The sequence below is a fragment of the Lepus europaeus genome, chromosome 5, assembly GCF_033115175.1.
Source record: "Lepus europaeus isolate LE1 chromosome 5, mLepTim1.pri, whole genome shotgun sequence".
NCBI classification, from domain to species: domain Eukaryota; kingdom Metazoa; phylum Chordata; class Mammalia; order Lagomorpha; family Leporidae; genus Lepus; species Lepus europaeus.
Window position 1 is genome coordinate 135,218,988 of NC_084831.1, and position 15,651 is coordinate 135,234,638.

Here is a 15,651-nt window from a genome sequence, read left to right on the forward strand (position 1 = left end):
AAATAAACAAACAAAAAATCCTCAACAAAATGCTAGCTAATTGAATCCAACAACAGAAAGATCATTCAGCTAGACCAAGTAAGATTTATCCCTGGTATGTAGGGATCATTCAATATTTGCAAAACAATCACATTAACAAACTGAAGAACAAAAAACTCATGATTAACTCAACAGATGCAGAGAAAGCATTGGATGAAATGCAATACCCTTTCATAATGAAAACCTTTACAAATTGGGTACAGAAGGGACATTCCTCAATACAATCAAAGCAATTTGTAATAAGCCCACAGTCAGCATCCTATTGAATGGGAAAAAGTTGGAAGCATCCAGAACCAGACAAGCATACCAACTTTCACCATTGCTATTCACTATATTCCTGGAGGTTTTAGCCAAAGCCATTAAACAAGAAAAGATATCAAAGGAATACAAAGTGGAAAGAAGAAAGTCAAATTATCCTTATTTGCAGATGACATGACTCTACATATAGGGGAACAAAAGACTTCACTAAGAGACTACCCAACTCATAGAAGAGTTGAGTAAAGTGACAGGATATAAAATTAACACAAAAAATTCAAAATCCTTTGTATACACAGACAATGCCCTGGCTGAGAAAGAACTTCTAAGACCAATTGCATTCACAATAGCTACAGAAAATTAAATACCTTGGAATAAATTCAGCAAAGAAGGTGAAAGATCTCTATGATGAAAATTAAAAAAAAAATTAAAGAAAGAAATAGAAGAAGACATTGAAAATGGAAAAATCTCCCACCCAGGGGTCAGCGACTTGAGACATCACTCCCTGCCAGCAGAGAGTACCTTGTCGCCCCATGTCAGCAGGAAGTAGCTGTAAAGACAGATCATCATCCCTCTACCCCTCCTGGACTTTTGGGGCTAATGTAATCCCATACAACTCTTGCTTTATAAAAAACAAAAGGAGGGAATGGTAGTAAAATGGTGCAGTCTTATCTATGGAACAATCTATGCCCTGGATACCATCCTAGGCTCTAGCCCGGCCACCATTGCTAGAAGCTAGGTGATCACATGGCCCAACCACTGGTGTATGTTCCACCCCCATCCTAACCCTATCTGCTACTTCTACTTCCCTGCTTGCCCCCTGGCAAAGTTTGTCTTGTTTTGTTTTGTTTTGTTTTGCACCATCTCTGACAGGGCATTTATTCAGATAAAGTGACCTGGGATATAGTAGCCTTGGCAATGCGTTTCTGTACTCTGTACTAAGAGTCATACAACCCAGTTTTTCGCACCATCTCTCATAGGGTTTTTATTCAAAATAAGTGGCCTGGGATAAATGAGCTGCCACAAGGCAGCAGGCTTCTGCCTACAAGAAACACATCTTACCAACAAAGATGCATGCAGACTGAAAGTGAAAGGTTGGAAAAAGATATTCCATGCCAACAGAAAGCAAAAAAAAGCAGGTGTATCCATATTAATATCAGACAAAATAAACTTTAACACAAAAACTGTTAAGAGACACAAAGAGGGACACTATATAATGATTAAGGGTTCAATTCAACAGGAAGATGTAACTATTATAAATGTATATGCACCTAATTACAGGGCACCGGTTTATTCAAAAGATTTGTTAAGGGACTTAAAGGGAGACTTAGATTCCAATACAATAGTACTGGGGGACTTCGATACTCCACTCTCAGAAATCGACAGATCATCCGGAAGGAAGATCAACAAGGAAATAGCAGATTTAATCGACACTATAGCCCAAATGGATCTAACAGATATCTACAGAACTTTCAATCCTACATTTAAGATTTTACATTCTTCTCAGCAGTGCATGGAACCTTCTCTAGGATTGACCACATACTAGGCCATAAAGCAAGTCTCAGCAAATTCAAAAGAATTAGAATCACACCATGCAGCTTCTCAGACCACAACGGAATGAAGGTGGAAATTAGCAACTCAGGAATCCCTAGAGAGTATGCAAACACATGGAGATTGAACAACATGCTCCTGAATGAACACTGGGTCATAGAAGAAATCAAAAGAGAAATCAAAAACTTTCTGGAAGTAAATGAGGGAAACAGCACAATATATCAAAACTTATGGGATACAGCAAAAGCAGTGTTGAGAGGAAAGTTTATAGCAATAGGTGCCTACATCAAGAAATTGGAAAGGCACCAAATAAATGAGCTTTCAACGCATCTCAAGATCTAGAAAAATCAGCAGCAAACCAGACCCAAATCTAGTAGGAGAAGAGAAATAATTAAAATCAGAGAAAAAAATCAATAGGATTGAATCCAAAAAAAATTACAAAAAATCAGCCAAACGAAGAGCTGTTTTTTTGAAAAAAAAAAAAAAAGAATAAAATTGACACACCATTGGCTCAACTAACTAAAAAAAGAAGAGAAAAGAACCAAATCAATAAAATCAGAGATGAAAAAGGAAATGTAACAACAGACACTACAGAAATAAAAAGAATCATCAGAAATTACTACAAAGAATTGTATGCCAGCAAACAGGGAAATCTATCAGAAATGGATAGATTCTGGGACACATGCACCTACCTAAATTGAACCATGAAAACATAGAAAACCTAAACAGACCCATAACTGAATCAGAAATTGAAACAGTAATAAAGGACCTCCCAACAAAGAAAAGCCCAGGACCAGGTGGATTCACTGCTGAATTCTACCAGACATGTAAAGAAGAACTAACTCCAATTCTTCTCAAACTATTCAGAACAATCGAAAAAGATGGAATCCTGCCAAATTCTTCCTATGAAGCCAGCATCACCTTAATCCCTAAGCCAGAAAAATTGCGGCATTGAAAGAGAATTACAGACCAATATCCCTGATGAACATAGATGCAAAAATACTCAATAAAATTCTTGCCAATAGAATACAACAACACATCAGAAAAATCATCCACCCAGACCAAGTGGGATTTATCCCTGGTATGCAGGGATGGTTCAGTGTTTGCAAATCAATCAATGTGATACATCACATTAACAGACTGCAGAAGAAAAACCATATGATTATCTCAATAGATGCAAAGAAAGCATTTGATAAAATTCAACACCCTTTCATGATGAAAACCCTAAGCAAATTGGTTATAGAAGGAACATTCCTCAATACAATCAAAGCAATATATGAAAAACTCACGGCCAGCATCCTACTAAATGGGGAAAAGTTGGAAGCATTTCCACTGAGATCTGGTACCAGACAGGGATGCCCACTCTCACCACTGCTATTCAATATAGTTCTGGAAGTTTTAGCCAGAGCTATTAGGCAAGAAAAAGAAATTAAAGGGATACAAATTGGGAAGGAAGAACTCAAACTATCCCTCTTTGCAGATGATATGATTCTTTTTTTTTATTTAATGAATATAAATTTCCAGTGTACAGCTTATGGATTACAATGGCTTCCTCCTCCCATAACTTCCCTCCCACCCACAACCCTCCCTTCTCCCGCTCCCTCTCCCCTTCCATTTGCATCAAGATTCATTTTCAATTCTCTTTATATACAGAAGATCAATTTAGTATAAAGATTTCAACAGTTCAAGGTAGGAAACTAATTCTATTATGAAGGAATCTGTAGGATGCACAATTTAATCTTTAGACCTTATAAAAGAGATGGCTAAAATTTTTCTGTAATAGCATAGCCAAAATAAGAACTTAACTAATAATCTCATAGCTAGATTCACTTCGCCATCAGCGAAGTATACAGTAAGTAGAAAAAACCACCCTTTCAGACCAAAGGGAAAGAAAGTTTTAAAGTGAGAATATAATTTTCCTCATGGGCATTGTCTACCTTAGAAAAACTACTACAGAACATGCCTGTGACTATAGACTTGTAGTTCAGGCCACCGAAGATTAGAGATGGGACACGGGCACTCCCTTGACTTGCATCCTCTGGTCTGCTTTAACACAAACCAGGAGGAAAAGAAAGCTCGGCATCAGAAGCAATGGGTGGCAGGCCTATTAATGGCTGATCTGTACAGTGATCTGCCTCAAAGAGACCCAACAGGCCAGTCCACTGCAGTGGCTTTCAACGAGGTATGCCTGGGCTTCAGCAGAAGTCAGCTTGTGAAGAGCCCTGGCAGCTCTGCCAAGAGTTGGATCACTGGAAATGGACCTGCCCTGGAGTCGAAGGATGCCCAGGTCAGAGCCACAGATCTTATTGGCTCTAATCTGAAAAGCCCTTCACTCAGCCCAACTTCCAAAGTGACCACTGCAGCTGAGGGGATGGTCAAGTAGGGTCAGCAACATTGCAGGCAGAACTGTAAATTTCTTGTTAGAGATGCCCCCTGCCTTTACCTGGCCAGCTCTCCTCCCAGGCCAGCCAAGTAATGAAAGTCAACAGAGTGCCTTCCTCTAGGAGGTTCACACCTCCCTTAGGATATATCCCTTAGGATATACCCCATGTGAAGGTCTGGGCCTCTGAATTTACAAGGCCTAAAGCCCACCAGATTATTATCAAGCCCCTTCTATCAGGTTCTATTTGCCTCTCAATCAGAAAAATTACTTGTAGCTTAGACAGCACCTTTCTTAGCTCCTCTAATAATGACTCTGTCCTTTGTTCTAGACCCTGTCTAGCGCACTTGGGCCTCATTCCTTTGTAATCATAACCTCTACTCTACCACCAATGGCTCTACTCCCAACCTGTGTGTACTGATGGTCCTCTTCCCCACTTAATGCTGTATAATTGTTCAAACCTGGTAAATGCCACTCTTAGGATCATTGGTTACTATCCTCACCCTGTCTTTTATGACCTTGTCTAAATATGATCAGAGTCGGCAAACTTGGAAGGCTTCCATAGCCTTGGCAACTCATGACGACAGCCTAGGATGCTTACTGGCACCATAAACTAGAGTGTCAATTTGTTGGGTCAACAACAGGAGCCACTGTGCACTTGCTCCTCATGTGGGATCTCTGTCCTTAATGTGCTGTACATTTTGACTTAATGCTATAGCTAGTACTCAAACAGTATGTTTCACTTTGTGTTTCTATGTGGATATGATTCTTAATTTAGGGGACCCAAAGAACTCTACTAAGAGACTATTGGAACTCAGAGAAGAGTTTGGCAAAGTAGCAGGATATAAAATCAATGCACAAAAATCAACAGCCTTTGTATACACAGGCAATGCCACAGTTGAGAAAGAACTGCTAAGATCAATCCTATTCACAATAGCTACAAAAACAATCAAATACCTTGGAATAAACTTAACCAAGGATGTTAAAGACCTCTATTATGAGATTTCCATCTCTCTCTTATGCTCTCCTTTCCCCCTTTTCCTTCTTCGCCCCTTCCCTCTGGGTTTCCCTACCAATAAACAAAAAAAAAAAAAGAGGAAAATCTTCCATGTTTGTAGACTGCAAAAATTAATATAAGCAAAATGTGCATCCTACCAAAAGCAATTTACAGATTCAATTCAAGCCCTATCAAAATACCAAGGAAATTATTCTCAGATCTAGAAAAACAATGATACCATTCATATGGAAACACAACAGCCCCCAGATCTTATTAAAAAAAATGCTGTAGGTATCACTACTAGATTTCAAGGCATACTACATTTCAATTATAATCAAACAGCCTGGTACTGGTACAAAATTAGACTTGTAGACCAATGTAACAGAATAAAAACTCCAGAAATTATTCACTCATCCACAGTCAATTAACTTTTGTATTAAAGATTTATTTATTTATTTATTTGAAAGTTAGAGTTACACAGAGAGAGGAGAGGCAGAGAGAGAGAGAGAGAGAGAGAGAGGTCTTCCATCCAATGGCTCACTCCCCAACTGGCCTCAATGGCCCGAGCTGAGCCGATCTGAAGCCAGGAGCCAGAAGCTTCTTCCAGGTCTCCCACATGGGTGCAGGGGTCCAAACTTGGGCCATCTTCTACTGCTTTCCTAGGCCATAGCAGAGAGCTGGATCAGAAGAGGAGGATAAGCACCTGGCTCCTGCCATCGGAACAGCGCGGTGCGCCGGCTGCAGCGCACTACCGCGGCGGCCATTGGAGGGTGAACCAACGGCAAAAGGAAGACCTTTCTCTCTGTCTCTCTCTCTCTCACTGTCCACTCTGCCTGTCAAAAATAAAAAAAAAAAACAATAATAATAAAAAAAAAGAAGAGGAGCTGCCAGGACTAGAACTGGTGCCCATATGGGATGCAGGCACTTCAGGCCAAGGCTTTAACCTGCTAGGCCACAGCACCAGCCCCATCTACCAATTAACTTTTTAAAAGCAGCTAAAATCAACCCTTGAAGCAAGGACTATCTTTTCAACAAATGGTGCTGGGAAAACTGATCTCCCCATGAAACAAGACCCCTACCTTACATTTACATAAAAATCATCTCAAAATGGATCAAGGACCTAAATCTGTGACCTGATATTATCAAATTACTAGAAGAGAACTTTGAGGAAACTGCAACACATTGGAATAGACAAACACCTCAGAGGCACAAGTAATGAAATCTAAAATGGACAGAGAGGGTTACATCAAGCTGAGAGGCTTCTGCACTGCAAAAGAAACACTAAACAATGTGAAGAGTTAACTGACAGAATGGGAGAAAATATTTGCAAGCTATGCAGCTGATAAGGGATTAATATTCAGAATCTATAAAGAGCTCAAGAAATTCAAAAAACAACAAAAACAATCCAGTGAAGAAATGGGCAAAATACTTGAAGAGGCATTGTTCAAAGGAGGAAGTTCAAATGGACAATAGTCACGTGAAAAAAACGCTCATGATCACCAGTCACCAGGAAAACAAATCAAAACCACAATGAGGTTTACCTCATCCCATTAGAATGACTCCCATACCATAATCAAAAGACAATGCATGCTGATGAGAATGTGTGAAAGCAGCTACACTAATCCCCTATCGGTGGGAATGTAAACTAGTATAGCCACTGTGGAAGACAATATGGAAATACTTCAGAAAGCTGAAAATAGATGTACCATATGACCCAACAATCCCACCCCTGGGAATTGATCCAAGGCTAATGAAATTTGTTTATGAAAGAGTTATCTGTACCTCCATGTTTATTGCTGCTTAATTCACAATAGCTAAGATACGGAATCAACCCAGATGTCCATCAACTGATAACTGGATAAAAAATTATGGTATGCATACACTATAGAATACTACTCAACTGCAAAAGAATGAAATTGGTCTTTTGCAACAGAATGGATGCAGCTGGGAGCCATTATACTTAGTGAAATAAGCCGGTCCCAAAAAGACAAATAATCATGTTTTCCCTGATCTGTAGTAACTAACAGAGTACCAAAAATGTAAATTATAGGAGTAAAATTGACATTTTGAGCTTCGATGATTGTTTACATCCCTTGTCTCTATGTTTCAGAATGATGTTTTTTCAGCACACTATTTGTTGAACTCTTTACTTAGTGTCGGGTTAATCTTTTAAGTATGAAGTTAATTGATATTAGATCATTTTAAAAATTAGGAGAGGGAACAGGAGAGGAATGAGGAGGAAGTGTGGTAGTGATGGTGGGAGGGAGGGTAAAGTGGGAATTATCACTACATTCCTAAATCTATGTACATGAAATACTTGAAATTTATATACCATAAATAAAATTTAAAAAGATGAAAGGCATAAAATTTAATAAAATAGGGATGGCACTGTGGCATAGGAGGTAAAGCCACTGCCCACAGTGCTGGCATCCCATATGGGTGCCAGTTCAAGTCCTGGCTGCTCCATTTCTGATCCAGCTCTCTGCTATAGCCTGGGAATGCAGTAGAGGATGGCCCAAGTGCTTGGGCCTCTGCACCCACATAGAAAGATCCAGAAGAAGTTCCTGGCTCCTGGCTTCAAATAGGCCAACCTCCGGCCATTGTGGCCATTTGTGGAGTGAACCAACAGATGGAAGACTCTCCCCTCCCCCTTCCTCTGTCTGTCTCTACCTCTGCCTCTTGGCAACTCTGAGTTTCAAATAAATAAATAAACCTTGAAAAAAATTAAACAAAATAGCATCACTTTATGAAAATCATATAATACACAATGACATGAATTCAGTACGAAAAGAAGTAGACACACAATAATGGCAAAAGTTTAACTTTCAAGAATAAAGTCCGTCAATCAGTGTCTTACCATGGTGATCTTCTGTGCATAATTTTCCAGAGTCAGGTTCAGGATGGATGCCGCCTCTGATGCAGTTTTGTAGTTAGGTTCAGACAATTTCATCAGGAGACTCCACACGAAGTCAGTCAGCAAAGAGGGCAGTAAGGTTTGCCCTACATTCTGCAATCACAAGCAAGGTGGTGACCTCAGGCCTCACCTACTCCGACATAAGGATATCCAAACTCAGCTTCTGCTTCTTACTACAATACTACACCTTTACATGCTCTTGATGCTACTCATTTTAATGACTTGTATAACACTCATACATTTACTTGAGTTGAAGCAACTCTTTTCACAAATAGGTATATTATTTTGACTTATTTCATTCATATAAAATCCCATGATTGAAATTACAAATCAAATAGAGTGCAGAGTGGATGGATGAAGGATTTACTAGTAAACCTACACTGATGTCTGGTTTGTTTCTGTAAATGGCCAACTTCATACTCACCCAGGCATATGATTTTGGAGAAGTGAGGAAGAAAATCTCTTGATTTTGGAAAAATGTACCTCCATGCTCCATATGGATGCACATTTAGGACTTCTATGCAGGTGTTTTTTAACTATATCATGTTAAATGCATTCTCCAACATCTTCTCAATCTCACACAATTCTGATGACCTTAATGTTGGGTGAAGGCACTCTTTCCTATACCTTGTTTTAGGGAAAACATGAGCATTCTCACTCAGGAGGTGAGCTGGCTTGCAGGGCTGCATCAGAAATTTTGCTGAGCTCGACTTGATGTGCATAGCTGGAATGTCTTCTGCTACCCTATGCTAGCAGGCCACATTTGCTGGCTGGTTTCTCATGCCTATTCATTGGCCTACTTACTTTGAGGAAGGTTAGGTTGGATACAGAGCCTCATGTTTCTCCCAAGGACTTGACAGTGTTCAAACTATTTCCTTGGCATTGAGTTCTTCATGTAAACCTTTCTTTTTTAAGCTTAATAGTTCTTTCAAACAAAATCTAAGCCACAATGTCATGAGCCTGTTTCTGGAATAAATTATGATAGTACTGAAAAGTTTATTAATTGATGACTGCTTATTTGCTAAATTATCACAAATTCCCCATTCTTCATGAACTCTTTGTTAGGCAAACAAGAAATATAACTAAGAAACACTACATTATTTGTATTTTATGAAGATTAAATAAAAATAAGTTACTATATTTCGGAACACTAGGAATAATTCATATTAATATAGATGGAAATCAGCTGCACTACATATGATTTTCACGTGTCTGAATTTTTAAAAAGGGAGAATTATTAAAAATTTAAAGTTTGTGGAAATAAAGTGTCATTAACAGGAACAAATACAAAACAAAGAATATGTGATAAAGAAGAGGTGAAGACACCTGAGCAATTTTAGTTTTGTTTCGTTGCAAGACCTTGGGTAGAAAATCTACATCAGGAGAAGACTCCAGGAGGCAACAGCTTCCACGCTCAGCCCACGTTGTTGGCTTATTTTTTTCGATATCCGCTGCAAAAAGGAAAAGGTTTTTATTTGATCAGTTTCTTCTATGACATTGTCATTTTTTGTTTATTGTGATAATCTGAAATTTTCTGAATATTAGTCTCTGAATAGTTAAGTCTCTGCTCATAGTTTGGTCACATACAATTTTACGATGATGCTCACCCAGAATTAATAAGGTCCTAATGAAAGGTCTTGTGAATCATGAATAGGGGCTAGCATTATGGCACAGTGAGTTAAGTCACTGCCTACAGTACTAGCATCCCATATGGGCACCCATTTGAGTTCTAGCTGCTCCACCTCCAATTCAACTCCCTGGTAATAGCCTGGGAAAAGCAGCAGGGGGCGGCCCAAGTGCTTGGGCCCCTACCTCCCAGGTGGGAGACTGGATGAAGCTCTTGGTTTCTGGCTTTGGCCTGGCCCAGCTTTGTTTCTTTGCAGCCATTCTGGGGATGAACCAGCAGTTGGAAGATTCTCTCTCTCCCTCTCTTTCTCTCTTTCTGTCTTTATCTTCCTATATCTATCTCTGTCTCTCTCCGTGTCTCTCATTTTCTGTCTGTAACTCTGTATTTCAAATAAATAAGTAATCTTTTAAAAATATGAATGAAAGACATAATTAATTTTGGTAGACTGATGAGATATCAAATGTATTTAGGCTATCAAATGCATTGTGCAGTGCATTGAAAATGTGATTTTTAAGTTGGAGTATTTATTGGTGAAAGAGAAGATGAGGCATTTTGAAAAGAGCTGTGTAGTGGTATGTCAATAAAGCCAGAAACTCTCAGTAAAAACTTCAGCTTCAGAAATCTTTAATTCCAGGTAAGTGCTTTTTAGAGGTGAATTTTTAAAAAAGCAGTTTTATTTGAGAGACAGAGAGACTGAGACACAGAGACAGAGAGATTTATTCCATCTGTCACTTGGTTCTCCAAATGCCTGCAATGGGTTGGACTGATGGGTACTGCCAAAGCTGGGAGACAGTAATCCAATCTAGGTCTCCCAAGTGAGTAACAGAAGCTCAACCACTTGGGCGTTATCTGCTGCCTCTCAGGGACTGCTCTAGTAGAAAGATGGAATTAGGAGTTGGAGCCAGAATTCAAACCCAGGTGCTCCAATGCGTGGTTCAGGCATCTTAACTGCTAGGCTAAATGCCTACCCACTCCATGAGGTGGATTTTGAATGATTCTATTTGTTTTTAATAGTTTCATAGATATAATTGACATATTCCATATTTAAAATATAATTTTTTGTATATGTACAAAGAAGCTGCCAAAAACTCATGGATAATTCATGGTATTGAAAAACTTCACTTCAAACCTTTTGCACCGAACATAAACTTACCTTTTAATTCCATTTTCCTTGAATATTTTGTAGGTACTCCTGTGTACTTATGAAAACATTACTAGCTAAAAAATTAATGTATCCATTGGCCTCCAAACATTTCCCCATACCTGCTCTCTGTACCCACCTCCTGATTCCATAGCTACCACTGATCTACTTTATATTAAATTACTATTCCCCAACTATACATAAGTGGAGTCAGACTTTTTGTTTGGCTTCATTCACTCAGCAGAATTGTGCTTCATCGATATTGCTATGTGTACACCAACAGTGCATTCCTTTTTACTGATGACTGTATTTATTGTATGTGTGCTATATGCCATAATCTTTCTTTTTTTAAACTTTTATTTAATGAATATAAATTTCCAAAGTACAGCTTATGGATTACAATGGCTTCTCCCCCCCATAACTTCCCTCCCACCTGCAACCCTCCCCTTTCCCACTCCCTCTCCCCTTCCATTCACATCAAGATTCATTTTCAATTCTCTTTATATACAGAAGATCAGTTTAGTATATATTAAGCTATGTGCCCCCACATAGCAACACAAAGTGAAAAAATACTGTTGGAGTACTAGTTATAACATTAAATAACAATGTACAGCACATTAAGGACAGAGATCCTACATGATATTTTTTAAAAAGTAATTAATTTTCTATGCAATTTCAATTTAACACCAGATTTTTTTTTTCATTTTCAATTACCTTTATATACAGAAGATCAATTCAGTATATACTAAGTAAAGATTTCATCAGTTTGCACCCACACAGAAACACAAGGTGTAAAAATACTGTTTCAGTACTAGTTATAGCATTACTTCACATTGGACAACACATTAAGGACAGATTCCACATGAGACATAAGTACACAGTGACTCCTGTTGCTGACTTAACAATTTGACACTCCTGTTCATGGCGTCAGTAATCTCCCTAGGCTCTAGTCATGAGTTGCCAAGGCTATGGAAGCCTTTAGGGTTTGCTGACTTCGATCTTATTCTGACAGGGTCATAGTCAAAGTGGAAGTTCTCTCCTCCCTTCAGAGAAAGGTACCTCCTTCTTTGATGGCCCCGTTCTTTCCACAGGGATCTCGCTCGTGCAGATCTTTCTTTTAGCTCTTCTTTTTTTTCCCAGAGTGTCTTGGCTTTCCATGCCTACAATACTCTCATGGGCTCTTCAGCCAGATCCGAATGCCTTAAGGGCTGATTTTGAGGCCAGAGTGCTATTTAGGACATCTGCCATTCTATGAGTCTGCTGTGTCTCCCTCTTCCCATGTTGGATCGTTCTCTCCCTTTTTGATTCTATCAGTTAGTATTAGCAGACACTAGTCTTGCTTGTGTGATCCCTTTGACTCTTAGACCTATCAGTGTGAGCAATTGTGAACTGAGGTTGATCAAATGGACTAGTGAGATGGCGTTGGTACATGCCACCTTGATGGGATTGCATTGGAATCCCCTGGCACGTTTCTAACTCCACCATTTGGGGCAAGTCCGATTGAGCTCTTAATCCATTCACTTGTTGATGGGCATCTAGGTTGTTTCCAGTGATTGTCAATTGCAAGCAAAGGTGCTTTGAACACTATATATCAGTGTGTGTATGGGTATTGGCTTTCATTTTGTTTGGTAAATACAAATTGTGGAATGACTGCATCATGTGTTAGTAATAATAAATTTGAATAATCATTTTAGCAAAGAAACATATATGACAAAAAGCACATTCATGTATTCTTTAAAGGAATATTAATTAATACTAAGATACTTCTAAAGACTCATTGTAATATCTCAAATTAAAATAACTTACACTTTCATGTATTGTTAAGTATGTATAACAATTTGAACTCAAATATTTCCATATTGCAGGTAAAAGTATAAAATGGTCTAACAACTTTGGAAAAGTTTAACTTGTTTTTTAAGATTCATTTACTTATTTTAAAGTCAGAGTTACACGAAGAAAAGAGAGTTAGAGAGAGAGAGGTCTTCCATCTGCTGGTTCACTCCCCAGTTGTCCACAATGGTTGGAGATGGGCAGATTTAAAGCCAGAAGCCTCCTCTGAGTTTTCCCATTTGGAAACCTGGACCATCTTCCAAAGCTTTTCCAGGCCACAGCAGAGAGCTGGATAAGAAGAGGAGTAGCCAGGAAATGAACTGGTGCCCATATGGTATACCAGCACTACAGGCGGCAGCTCCACCTGCTATGCCACAGCGCTGGCCCCAAAAGTTTAACTTTTTAGAAAACTAACAAATTTATTCAAATCTATTATCACTTTTTACATTGGCTTTTTACTAGTTTGTAATTAATAAAATTTGTAATTCATTTATAAAAAATGTAATTAGTTAATATGTAATATCCTTTAATGTCCCTTATAGATTCTGAATATAAACTTTTATCCAGATAAATTAATTTGTAAATATTTTCTCCTCCTGTGTGCTTAACTATTAACAATGTCTTTCAAAGAGCAGAAATACTTAATTCATATTTGGTTTTAATTTATTTAATATGCTTTTTGTGTCATACCTAGGAAATCTATGCCTAACCCAAGGTCCAAATATTTTTGTCTAGTTTTCTGGTTTTAGGCTTTACTTTAGCTCTGCTTATCTATTTTAATTAATTTTTTTCTGTGTATGAAGTATGGATCTGAGTTGTTTTCTGAATGTAAATGTTCAGTTTTTCCAACACTATTTACCAAGAAGTTTATTCTTTCTCCACTGACTTTCCTGGACTTTGCCAAAAATCAACAGACTTTATATGTGTGGATCTACTTCTGGACATTCTATTTTATCTACATTGAATAGAAGTAATGACAATACGTTTCCTTGCCTTGATCCTGATATTTTAGGGAAATCATTTTATATTTCATCATTAAGTATGTTGTAGCTTTAGATTTTTCACATACATTTTAGCAGATGAAGACAGTTTCCCTCTACTCCTAGTTTGTCATGAGTTTTTAATCAGAAATACTTTATCAAATGTTAATATAGATTTTTACATCTATATTTAGTATTTCAGAATATACATTTTCCATGAACTTTTTGAAGTACCCATGTATATAGGTTACCAATTTCTTCATGAGTATGCTTTAAGAATTTGTGCCTTTCAATTAATTTATCTATTTTATTTAATTTGTCAACATTGTTGTCTCAACAATTTCCCCGCTATTCTTGTAATGCTCATCGAGTTGCTTATTCCTAACACTGGTAATTTGTGTTTTCTTCTTCTCCCCATGATCTTCTCAAAGAATCTACTTTGGACTTCATTGCTTTTCTCTTGTTTTCTGATTTCTATTACATTGGACCTTTATTCTGATCTCCATTATTTCGTGTCTTCTTATTGTTTTGGGTTTATTTGCTCTCATTTTCTCTATTTTTGGAAGGCAAAAGCTGAGATCATTGATTAGAGAATTTTTCTCTATTTAAAGCAATGTTCTGAGTACTCCTTCAGCTGCATCCAAAGAATTTATTTTCATTTTCATTCTGTTCAAAGGGCTTTACCTTTTATACTTTTGTATTTAACCATGGGTTATTTAGAAGGATGATATTCAGTTTCCAGGTATATGTACTTTTCCAGATATCTTTTTGTTTTTACATTCCAATTTAACTCCATTTTGGTCAGAGAATAATTTTCATTTCTTGAGATCTATTTTATAGCTTAGAAAACTATCTATTTTGAGAAATGCTCTGTTTACCGAAAGAATTGAAAAAATGTTCATTTTTCTGTCATTGGCTGAATGCCCTATGTCAATTATGTCAAGTTGATTTAAGTCCATATTCTTGTTGATTTGCTATGTAATTATGAATTATTGAAAAAGTGTTGAATCCTCTGATTGTGAATTTGGATGTTTTTGTTTCTCCTGGAATTTCTGTTTTTGTCTATTGCATTTTGATTTCTAATTATAATTTCTATGTTTCGTTAAGAATTTTGGATTTTTTGGATTTATTGCATTTCTCTAATTTTGAGAATATTCATGATTGTTCGAATATTTGTTTCTGTCCTCCCTTCCTTACCATTGGGAATTCAGATTATACTGTATTAGGCTGAATGAAGTTGTCTTGCAGCTCCCCAGTGCTCTGTTCATATTTTCCAATCTTTTACATCTCTGGTTTACTTTTGGTAATTAGTGTTATTATGGCCACAAGCCCAGTGACCATTTTTTTCTTCTGCAATGTCTAAATACTCTTAGTCCCTGCCAGAGAATTCTTAACCTTAGATATGACAGTTATCTTGAGAGGTTTTTAAGAGTCCTTTAGATTTTTTTCTTTGTCTCTACTTAACACGTTCATCTTTTCCTCTAACTCCATAAATGAAATAAAATTATTTTAATGTCCCTCTCTACTAATTACATCCTCTGTGCAATTTCTGAGTTAGCTTTTTGTCTACAGATTTATTTAGTTTATTTAAAGGTAGAGTTACAGAGAGAATAGGAGCGAGAGAGACGGAGAGATAGAGAGAAAGAGAGAGAGAGAGAGAGAGAGAGAGAGAGAGAGAGAGAGAAAGAGAGAGAGAGAGAGAGAGAGAATGAGAGATTTCCAACCACTGGTTTACTCCCCAAATGGCTACAACAACTAAGGCTGGAGAAGACCAAAGCCAGGAGACAGGAGCTTCCTCAGGGTGTCCTATGCATGTGCAAGGGCCCAAGTTCTTGGGTCATCCTCCACTGCCTTCTCAGGTGTGTTAGCAGGGAGCTGCATCAGAAGTGTAGCTGCTGGGACTCAAATCATTTGGGATAGCAGCATAGCAGGTGGTG

General features: G+C 37.8%; 1 protein-coding gene across 1 annotated transcript in view; it reads right to left on the minus strand.

The window, feature by feature from the left end:
- MROH9 (maestro heat like repeat family member 9) overlaps positions 1–15,651 on the minus strand; it is a 94,143-nt gene that overhangs the window by 42,509 nt on the left and 35,983 nt on the right. Inside the window, exons 7-8 of the mRNA XM_062190198.1 lie at positions 9,463–9,587; positions 8,080–8,229 (exon numbers count right to left, since the gene is read on the minus strand). Coding sequence (XP_062046182.1) covers positions 8,080–8,229; positions 9,463–9,587 — 275 coding nt within the window. The remainder of the gene's footprint in view (positions 1–8,079; positions 8,230–9,462; positions 9,588–15,651) is intronic.